General features: G+C 47.3%; 1 protein-coding gene across 1 annotated transcript in view; it reads right to left on the reverse strand.

Moving 5' to 3' along the window:
- MYD88 (MYD88 innate immune signal transduction adaptor) overlaps positions 1 to 6,221 on the reverse strand; it is a gene marked incomplete at its 5' end in the record, with an annotated part of 6,641 nt that extends 420 nt beyond the window's left edge. Inside the window, 3 exons of the mRNA XM_010172037.2 lie at positions 2,424 to 2,515; positions 3,587 to 3,767; positions 6,090 to 6,221. Coding sequence (XP_010170339.1) covers positions 2,424 to 2,515; positions 3,587 to 3,767; positions 6,090 to 6,221 — 405 coding nt within the window. The remainder of the gene's footprint in view (positions 1 to 2,423; positions 2,516 to 3,586; positions 3,768 to 6,089) is intronic.
- Between the last annotated feature and the right edge of the window lie 5,352 nt (positions 6,222 to 11,573).

The following is an 11,573-nucleotide window of genomic DNA, read 5'->3' on the forward strand; positions in this document are numbered from 1 at the left end:
CCTCCTCTTCCCCTTGGGAGGAAGTTCTAGACCCCCAGGAGATCTCCTCTCAGTCTCCTCTTTTCCAGGCTGAACAAACCAAGCAACTTCAGCCTCTCCTCATACTCTTCCCCTCTAAACCCTTCCCCAATGTTGTGTCCCTCCTCTGGACACTCTCCAGCAGCTTTAGATCCTTTTTATCCTGTGGTGCCCAAACTGCCCCCAGTGCTGGAGGTGAGGCCGCCCCAGTGCAGAGCAGAGCGGGACGATCCCCTCCCTTGCCCGGCTCGCAGTGCAGGGCTGGGTGCCCCCAGGACACGAGTGTCCCTCTTGGCTGCCAGGACACACTGTTGATTCATGTTCAACTTGGCATCGACCAGAACCCCCAGGATGTCATCTCATGCAACTAGCTCTCACCCTGCAGAGCAATTTTCTGAATCCCAAGACCTCTGCTAAGAACATCTCACTCAAATACGTAGCAGGGCCCCATCATGGTAGATGATAGGACATCTCAGACTGATGGGAGTGATAAAGGCCTAATGAACTGCAGACAGAATACAGCAGAGCGCAGTTTCTTGTGGAATGCAAACAGGAGTACACAAATCTGACCACTTCCAGGTGTGTATGATGAGAAAATTGAGAGACTCAACTGCGTTGAGACAGTCAGCTTTGCCGGGTTGTCTCCAGTTCTTTTTCCTCCCACCCTGATTCACTCAGCCTGCAGCAGTACCCACCGATTACAAGGGGCTGTGAGGAACCACTCTGCAAACAGGAACTGCTTTTTTTGAGTCACGTACAATATCAGACAACTCTCCCTGTGATTGCTACTTCTTGCAGGAGCAGCTCTTCTAAAGAGGAATCTCTCCCCTCATAATTCTCCATAGGGATTCCTGCTACCAGCTAAACTGGGCTGCCCAGCCCAAGTGATGACTTTGAGACATGGATGAGGCAAGAAACTAAGATTTTGTAACTGCAGCAGATGCTTAAGTAACCTGTGGAGCTCCTAGAACTTGTCACCAAACCCTTCTGTGCATTAGTCACCCCACACAAACGAGGACCTCTGTGATTTCTGCAAGCCTGTACTTACACATGCTTTTACTGGTAGAGCTCTGGTCACTACACGTGGGCATTTCTTTCCCTGTTGTTCTAGTGACAGGTTTGGTGACAACAAAAAAGTAGTGAAGAACTAAAAGGACTTGCTACAAATTTTGGTGATTAGGGGATGATGCAACGTGCTAGAGATGTTCAATGGATTAATGGCCATCATATGAAACTATTGTGTCAAGGAAGATGGAGCCAATTCCTCGCTCTGCCACTGGCTTCCAGTTTAACCTCTGGCATGTCATTTATAAAACCATGTCAGGTATCATAGAATCGTTTGGTTGGAGAAGACCTTTGAGGTCATCGAATCCAACCGTACCTGTCCACTACCAAACCACATCTCTGAGCACCTTGTCTACCCATTGCCTGAGAACCCTTTCAGTGAAGAAATTTTGCCTGATAACCCTTTCAGTGATTAAATTTTGCTTGATATCCAATTTGAACCTCCCCTGGTGCAACTTGAGGCCATTTCCTCTTCTAGAAAAGACATTTTGCAGGCAGACACTCCCACAGTTTTACAAATCCTCTACACTGTTAGGCTGTGCTGCACTAACTCCCCAGCAACATACCCAAGTGTAGGGTAACTAGTGGTTAGAGAAAAACCATCTGAACAGACCTGACAGAAATAAATTGATGGCTTTTCAATTCAGAACAAAATAGGGGGCAGATTTTTTCCATCCAAGTTGAACATTCATTCTGTATTTCGTTTGCCTAGCCATGATACTCAAGGATCTCTGCAAAAAGCTGCACGTTCATTCCTTGCTACCCTACTCTCAGCATTTACTCACACCCTGCATTTATTATCGTATTTTTCTCTTTAGTAGTGTATTTCCTGTACAGGTCTTGAAGCACTTCACAAGCCTGACATGCAGCTACGACGTCTGCGAAGCAGGCAGCGTTACCCCACTTGACAGCTGCAGCACTGAAGCACAGACAGATGAGCTCCTTGCTCGTGGTCATGCAGAAGGTCAGTGGCAGGCCAAGGAACCAAGTTTAGGTCCCTGCCTGCACAATAAAATTATAAACCATCCTTAGTTTTAATGGCTGCTTCTACTAGTGACAAATCTCTGCCGTGCCTGGGTGGTCTTTCACACACGTGAAATGTTGGTCAGGGGTGAGAACTCAGGTCTGAGACCAAGTTACAGTTCTGTAACTACCAGTTATTTATTGTCTCCTTTCTCACCCGTACCTATCTCATTTGTTTAAGCACATCTGAGACTACCCCTCGTTCTGCATGTGTGCAGTGCCCGAGAGAACAGCACTGATCTCAGCTGGAGATGACACTGTAAGACAAATTCAGATGTTGTTATGCAATTTTAAATGGGATATTTGTGAGAACTTACCTGGGGAAAGACTAAGAGCAAATTTGGTCTGAAAATCACATTCTTTACTTTCCAAGTAATCATCTGAAATGACGGCCACCATCCTCCTGCACCTAAAGAAAAAGCAGTCAGGGGAGAAAAAAAAATAACAGGTCAGTAGAGACACTTCTTATTTTCAGGGGCAGAAGTGTGTGTTCCTCTGAATCCTTCTGGTGGAGAAATGAACCTGCCAGCTGTGTTCCAGCAGGAATTAACTACTGACAGACAGACAGCTACGTACAGCTGCACATTTGTATACTAAAGACAAAGAAATAGCAAAGTCCAGATTGTCTGTGCAATCTTTATTTGATCATCTGTCTATCTATCTATATATAATGAATATAATTATATATACACACAACAAACAATGACATCTTCATTATCTGCTTACACATTGCCTTTATTGACTGAGCATAACTGGTATTTTTTAACATCAGAATGAACTGGACAGAGCTTTATTCTACTCATATTGCTGTGAATTTACCTAATTTCATAAATTTGTGCCTTTACTCTTCCATTTGTTGCTTCCACTCGTTTGAGGTGCCTGGTTGTACACCACACCTTAGGCTGTGTATGGAAGGCTACGCTGTACAACAGCCAGGACAGTGTGGTGGTACGAGGGTCTCTGTTAACACCAAGCTACCTCCCTCCGAAAGGCTGATGTTTAAATCCCAAACAAGTGCTTTGGGATTTGTCACTCCCTATCTGGGGAGTTGCTTTTACGTCCCACAGCTCCCACCACACCTGAGTCTCACAAAGATTTGAAGGATCCTTGAAGTCAGTGCCAGAACCAACACCAGTGCTGTCCCCTCAGACACTGTGGGGTGGAGCTAACTCAGCCTGGAGCTGTACTCTTTTCCAGATCACCTCCAAAGATGTGACTGCAGGATATTCCAGCCAAGAGAAAAGGGATCAAACGTAAGCAACATCACTACGGTGCCATCTTCCTTGTGAACACAATGAAGCAACAACACGTTTGGGAATGCTCAAGTCTTCCTTCTTGAGCCAAGAGCATAAAACAAACCCCATAAAGACATCCTGTTGGATTTTTACTGCTTTGCTGGCATCATGCTGCAGACATCCTGGTAAGATGAAGGTCATGTTCCATCACGCTCAGCTGTCCCAAACAGCCACGGTTCACTTACCTCCTTTCTATAAGTTCTCCGCTGATGGACCACACACACGTTCCTGGCAAGACATCCCGATCAAATACACAGAGTTTCAGCTTGAACTCTGTTTGTTCCAGCTTCCTGATCATCTCCTGGACAAACTGAAGGTCTTTCTGACAGTAGCAGATGAAGGCATCAAAAATCTCTGTTCCGTTCCCTGAAACCATGACAAATTTAGCTGTCAACTTCTGCTATAAATGAAGTTAACTCCCGTAGTGAACTTCCACTGGCTCCCACAGTCTTTGATTCATGATCAGGAGCTTTGACAGACAAGTTCTGGCCAAACTTGCAAAGTAATTTAACATTTTAGCAGACAGACACCCTTCAGCCCAGACTCCTGTCCATAACAGAGCTGGCAGGAGGTAACACCCATCTCTGCCTTGACCGCTTCGTTTCACAGCCCAGGCTATTCACAGAAGCCCACAGTCGCTGGCAGTGGTTAGGGAAGGGCAGCTGAGAGGCAGACATGCAAAATCTGCAGAGGCAATAACATCCAGCCACGGGGAAGGTGAGGGAGACAGAGCCTGGGAAGAGCTGGAGGGAGCAGAGTACCCCAGAGGATGCAACGCAGAGTCCGGTGCTCTGGGATTTCACTGTGAGTTACACCCTTAAAATATCCTCGTGGCTCTGGGTCCTAATTCCCTAGTTCAGGCCACAGAGATTCAAACTTCCCAACCAAAACCTTCCTGCAGGTCCTTCATCCAGAATGTCCTGGCATCTGCTGTCTACTGAGCTACAAGGCAGGAAGTTTGGAAACTGTTTTGTATGGCTAAGATGTCAAACTTGGGTACATGAAGTCATCTCTGAAGTAAATGGTCCTGTTCCCAAAGCTGTTAATAGCTGGCAGCTCTCATTTATTTATCAGTTATCCACATATTGAAGTGCTCCATTTTAAGGACAATGTCTCTCGTAATTAAGTGCCTTAATACTGCTGGATCGTTTCCCACTGTGTTATTTATTTTCCCTATCAATGTCACTACATATATTTTCAAGTTTTTATGCCAGTTAAAGCCTACCACAGTAAAAAAAAAATAGGTCAGGTTTCTAAAAGCTGTGGAGAGAAGGATCAACCCAGCAGGCAGATCCAGCCCGAGAAGCATCCAGTCAAGCAGAAGGGTAAGTGGCTGCCAGGTCAGTCAAACTGAGGATACTGCTTTAGGGGCACAGCGCTGACTTGGGGGTCACAGCAGGCAAAGCTGCCATGGACAAACACCAGCATTTTGGTCTATGGACATTTGGGGAGGGGTAGTGAAGTCTCCACATGCAGCAAAAGTGAACACACGCAGTCAGAATAGCCAGGGGAGCACCTGACCAGGACAGAAACACAGAAGACAACGCACCCAGTTGCACATAGAATCAGAGAATGTTGTGAGTTGGAAGGGACCCAGGAGGATCATCGAGTCCAGCTCAGAGCTGCACACACAGCCCGGCAAGCACACACAGAGAATTCGGTTTCCTCTCTCCTCTCACTTCACACCCAGCCATATTCAAACCCTGCTTCCTTTTTATTCATGGTGGTTAAATCTGCTGAAGACAGGGCAATGTAGGCAAGGAAGTCAGCTCTGACATCCCTCCCCCTTGGCCCCAACCCACTGTGCTTTCAGCAGCTGTTCACAGAGTCACAGAATTGCCTTGATCAGAAAAGCCCTTTAAGATCATGGAGTCCAATCATTAACCCAACACTGACAAGTCCCCGACTAACCCATGTCCCTCAGCACTGTGTCTACACGACTCTTCAATCCCTCCAGGGATGGGGACTCCACCACTGCCCTGGGCAACCCCTTCCAATGCCTCAGAACCCTTGCAGCAAAGAAATTCTTCCTCACATCCCATCTCAACTGCCCTTGGTGCAGCTTGAGGCCCTTTCCTCTTGTCCTCTCACTTGCTCCTTGGTTGAACAGACCCACCCCCACCTCTCTGCACCCTCCTTTCAGGGACTTGGACAGAGCCAGAAGGTCTCCCCTCAGCCTCCTTTTCTCCAGGATCAACAACCCCAGTTCCCTCAGCCAGGAACTCATCACACTTGTGCTCCAGACCCTTCCCCAGCTCCGTTACCCTTCTCTGGACACGCTCCAGCACCTCCATGTCCTTCTGGGAGTGAGGGGCCCAAAACTGAACCCAGCACACAAGCTGCAGCCTCACCAGTGCCCAGGACAGGGGTGAGAGAACTGCCCTGTTGCTCTGTGCCAGGCTGTGCTAAGGGACACATTTCTGGGAAGTCTCCTCCCATGCATGTCCAGCGGGCTCTGTGCCAGCCTGTTTCTGGGGATGATGTTCCCCAGAGTTGCTTTTCCTCTCTGCCCCAGGAAAAATGAAAACACCTGCAGGCTACGAGCTAAAGCATTCTGGCCTAGGCTATGAAAAGTCATGGGGAGTAATGAAAGCAAACAGGTTTTCTGCACTTCTCACAGGGATCTGCTCCAGCTGGAGGCAATTCCAACCTGAAGTGTCGGGCAGCGATGTCATCACGGGCGCTTACCATACGGATCGTCCCTGGTGGTGATGCCCATCAGCTCTGATGTCTTTGGCACGCTGCTGTCTACTGCTGGCACTTGAAGCGGCTGGTTGGCCTCTTCCTGCTTCTTTTGTAGGTACTTTTTACAGTCCTCCTCTGCAAAAACACACAACCAACGTGAGAGGCTCCTGCGACGCTGGTTTCACGCTGCTGCAGTTCTTTACAACAGGAACAGCCGGTTCATGGATCAGAGATATTAGAGGGAAACCCCCTGTGTGGTTTTTTGGTACCTAGAATTTCTCTCACCCCTTTTTGAACCTCTTGATGCTGCCTCCACCACCTCCTCTAGCAATTAATTCCCCAAGTTCACACTTGCTGTTTAAAGAAGTACTTTCTTCTATCTGTTTTAAACCAATCTCCTCCTATTTTCCCTCGTTCTAGTATATCCCAGTGCACTTTTAACAGCGTGCAGCACACGTGTCACAGGTCTCAACTCTACCATCCACTCTCATGGTTATGCATTTGGAAGTATTTAAAATCATAAAATAATTGGGGAAGGATTCTCAATTAGAAGTCTTGATATTATTTTTTACTAATGAATGCAGACACACAGCAGGTGATTCAAACCACCAGCCTTTGTCAGCCAGACCTGCGGGTGATGATGAGTATATACACTCACCACACACAGGAGGACCACCTGAAATTCCAAAGAGCCCCTGAAACAGGCTTTATATTGTGCAACAGCTACTGGAGATCCTCTTTATCTCAGACAGAGTGGGTGTGCACATCACCTCTGGGATAACGAAAGGGCAAGGAAGCCCATCACGTTCACTGCTGTGAACTTCCCCAACAGGACAGCGATGGACACAGCTCTACTATAAACAGATTTTGTTTATAAATCTAAATGTAAAGTCTTTGGAGTAGTGACAAGAAAGCCTGCAGCCTCTGCCACTCTGCAATATGCAATTACAGGAGAACCTGAAAGTAAAAGGAGATTTGAAACTAGGAATTAACAAAAAAAGAAGAAACTCCCAAGAGCCTTCCCCTTTACTGAAGATTAAAAAACCAAAAACCAAGTATCAATCAGAAAAACCAAAAACCAAGTATCAATCAGAAAAGTACCGATCAGCCAGAGGGTCAGGCTGGCACAGAGATCACTGGTGCAACAGCACTGGAGTGAAGGATCCCCTGGGAGCGCAGGAAGCGGGTGGGAGCCCGGGAAGCACCGCTCTAGCACAGCCCAAATCGGTAACCAAGGGCTCTGCAGGAAGCCCAGCTCCCAGAGCCCCATCCTCTGCTTCTGTCTCACAGTTTTGCACCTTGTGACTGGATTATCCCCGGTCTAATAAAGTGTCAGATTTGATCAAAGCTTTTCCTGAGGCTGAGGCATTCCCAACCTGCCTCTCTCCTCCTCCTTAGTTCAGCAGCGGACAGAAGAATCAGCCGCATTTTTTACCATCCGGAAGGTTCAGATTTCAGGTCTTTCTTCACTAAAGCACAGACTCAGGTCCCACCTCTCTGCCAGCTGCCTGCTGCCGTGAGGCGTGCACATTTTGTGTCAGGTAAGTCAGTGTCTTTGAAATCATGATTAAAACCACTTTGAATTGGGTTCAAAAGGGTTCAAAATGGGTTCAAAAGTTCCACGGGAAGGACTAGCAGGCAGGCACCACCTTACAGGTGCCACGGTCCCCAAGGCAGCCAGCCTCACAATCCAAAATATTGCTGAATAGGCAAGGAAAGGAAATAATTTAAAGGTGTAATGATAGTGCTCAACACAGAAATGTTCATTTTAAGTGTACCTGCTCCATGTCTTCTCTCCTGGCTTCTCCCAGCTGCAAAAGTGGCACCTATGCTGGCCCAACCTGTGTTTTTCTAGACTGGTGCCCAGAACTCACCACCTTGTCACTCATGGCTGACACACAACACTCATTAACCCCAAACCTCCTCCTGATTTATCCAGTCAAGCCCACGTGCACCGAGTTCTGACGGCATCACACTGTACTCCCAGACTCCGTGTATCCCGACAGCACGAACCTGAGAGCTGGGCAAGGCTTTCAAAACAAAACACCAGAGCCTAATGGTTTTATTACCAGTGTAAACTGGGAGCCTTATCACACTGGAACTGCCAAGAGGTCCAGTGAACCTGAAAGGATGAAAGACATTCACTAATTTGGCATGGATTAGATCCCAGCTGGAAACAGCGCCTGATTGTACAAGTTAACGAGAGTGAACGAGGGTCAGAGATGACTTTGAAGGTCCATAAAGAAAGAAGATGCAAAACAACATAAAGAAGTATCAAGAAACTCCTCCAAGTTATAGAATCATAGAACCACAGAATGGTTTGGGTTGGAAAGGACCTTAAAGATCATCCAGTTCCAACCCCCCTGCCATCAGCAACAAGTTCAGTTGTCCCACTCCACCCAGCATCCAACTAACACAGTGCAGGCTTGACATTCCTCTAATGGTCAAACAAGAGCCTGAGGGATCGGAGAGAAAGAATAAAAATATGAAAACTAAAGTGCAAAATGATGAGCACGATGAGAAGAGAGAGAAAACAGACCCAGTGGCTGTCGAGTAGGAAAGCAGCACTTGCAGAGTGGGTCAGGAAGAAACAAAAATCACTGAGTTTCAGCATGAGTTAGCAGAAATGCATGAAGCAAAGAGCTTCACATCCCCAAAGAGGATTAAATCAGCTGCTGAGAAAGACCAGAGTTGGGGCAGATCTGCTGGGATGGAAAAGCTGCATCCTGCAAGTGTCTGCATCCCTCCAGTCTAACAGGGGAGCTGCTCGACACAGCCCCTCCGAACAGAGCAGCCACACGTGGAACTATTTGAGGCCGCAGGAGACACTGGTTTTTAGCATCCTAAGCAAAGCCAGGAATGGAGCACGTGAGGAGAAGACACGGAACTGGTTCTGAGTAGAAACTACCAACCAAACGTCCTCTGAAGCTGCACAGCACCAATGAGTTGTGTTTAATGGGGATGCTGTGTCCCAAAGGAGCTTGGCTTATTTGCCACACAAAGACATCAGGTGTCACCTGAGAGATCCCAGAGTGTCTGAGACATCTGTTATGGGCCAGCAGGTAAGACACTGGACCTGTGAATGACCTGTGTCCATCAGGAGGTAGAGGCCGTATAGGATATCCTGATAGAGGCCACAGGATATCCTGATGCTCTCAAATTACTTGAGATGCCTTCGTGTGGGCACAGAATGACAGAATGGTGGGGTTGGAAGGGACCTCTGAAAGTCATCTAGTCCAACCCCCCTGCTCAAGCAGGGACTCCTACAGCACATGAGCCAGAATGTTGTCCAGATGGTTTCTGAATATCTCCAGGGAAGGAGATTCCACAACCTCTCTGGGCAGTCAGTCCCAGTGCTCACCCACCCTCACAGTACAGAAGTTCTTCCTTATGTTCAGGTGGAACTTCCCATGCTGCAGTTTACACCTGTTGCCTCTTGTCCTATTGTTTGGTGCCAATGAGAAGAGTCTGGCCCTGTCCTCTAGACACTCTCCCTTTAGATACTTATAAAAATTAATCAGATCCCCTCTGAGTCGTCTTTTCTCCAGGCTGAACAGGCCCAGCACCCTCAGCCTTTCCTCATGTGAAAGATGCTCCAGCCCTTTAATCATCTCAGTTGCCCTTTGCTGGACAGGCTCCAGGAGTTCCATGTCCTTCCCCTACTGGGGAGCCCAGAACTGGACTGTGCCCCAGAGCTGCACCTCCTGCAATGAAAGCACACACACAGAAACCTCAATGCTGATGTTTGCTGATCCTGAGCTGAATCCCACCACAGGGGTCCTAGCGGCGTACACAGAGATGCCCTTGGCATCAGGAAATACCACGCGTCAGTGTGCACGCAACCGTCCATTTCCTTCCCTCTTGAGTGTAAATACCTCAAACTTCTGCCAGAACTTGGAGTGCCAGCAACAGGTCACAGGCCCTAGCTGCAATCCTCAGCCAAAAACAATAAAAGAGAGGAATGGCCATGCTGGGTCAGGCTGAGGGTCCATCTGCCCCAGCATCCTGTCTCCAGCAGTGGTCAAAAGCAGATGCCATGGGGAGAACATAAGAATAAAATAAGTGTAGAGTGATATTTTCTTAAAATAATCTATCTTTTAGGTGTAATCTACAATCTGTTTTTATAATCTATCTTTTGGACAATTTGCAGTTAAGGAATTTCCTGAGTCAGAGCCAATATTTTTGTGTTGAATAGCCCTCAGTGGGTTTTTCTTCCAAGAATGTATCCATCTCCTCTTATCAGCGTGACCTACCGCTGGGCTAAACTTGTGACTTTCCTGGAGCTCAGGCTCCTCTCACTCATTCTGCTGTTGTCTGTTCAGGCTCTGACAAAGACCATCCACCACATCCCCTTTCAGTGGGCCAGTTCCTCAATTCAGGGCCAGAAGAAGCCCAGGTGAGGCCCAACGTTTTGGTGAAGCCCCAACTCTCTCGCACAGCTGGAAGCTTTGGCTATTTGTGATGAGCCTCTGATCAGTGGATCACAAAACACCCTGATTTTTTTTTGTCTTTCCCAAAACTGAGTCTTCAGAGTGTGTTCTTGAGGAGGAAGAACCGCAGGAGCATGGAAGGTCCTCTATTGCTTCTTGGTCAGGCTCTCTATATAGAGGAATTTCTACATCTTCGTTTATATCCGTGAGTAACAGGAAATTAGATTTATTATTTCTTCATCATTGATGCAGGATTACACAACACAGGACTTCAGCAGAGGCTCTGGCTTTGGAAACCCTTCAGCAATCCATTTCCCTTTCTGATGACAGTTCTTACAGCTGGCTTCCCTTTGAATTTCTGTGACCACCAAGAATATGAAGAGTTTATAATGAACAAGTTATCAAAACAGCACTGGGACCTTCATATTTACTCCTTCATTGACCCAATCTCACTTTTTTTTGTTTGCTAGGAAATTGTTCTTCCCTTCCAGCACCCAGCTCCAGACACCCCTCATCTCTCCCTGTGAAGACTGTCCTATCACACTAGACCCACACATCATAATTTTCACACTGTCCCATGTCCGTGCAAGCTGCCTCCTGACTGACCTGGCCCAAAGCACCCTGTGACATGCAGAAACTTTAATATTGAAGGTTTGGGGTAAGATGGGCTACAGGTAACTTTGCAGGGCTTACGGTCAGCAGAAACACAGTGGGCTTGTCCCTTTGGTCCTAGAAGCCACACGAGGCTGCCATGAAAACACCGAGGAGGCCACTCCGTGGGCTGGGAACGGCTTTGCTGTTTGCAGGGGATTTTTGTCTTAACATCACCTCAGTAAAATCCAACACAACCAGCATCTCCTTCCTTCCTGTGATACTGAAAGAACATACCCTTCTGCTTAAACAATGTGATATTGAAAGTTAGTTACAAACAAGCTAGGCCTAGTCAAGTTCGTAGTCTAAAATAGGTAAGAGGAGAACTGAGGCACTGAATCTTTGATGAGGTAGTGATCATAGAATCATAGACTGGTTTGGGTTGGAAGGGACCTTAAAGATCATC

The sequence above is a fragment of the Antrostomus carolinensis genome, unplaced genomic scaffold (genome assembly GCF_000700745.2).
Source record: "Antrostomus carolinensis isolate BGI_N321 unplaced genomic scaffold, ASM70074v2 scaffold5177, whole genome shotgun sequence".
Lineage (NCBI taxonomy): Eukaryota > Metazoa > Chordata > Aves > Caprimulgiformes > Caprimulgidae > Antrostomus > Antrostomus carolinensis.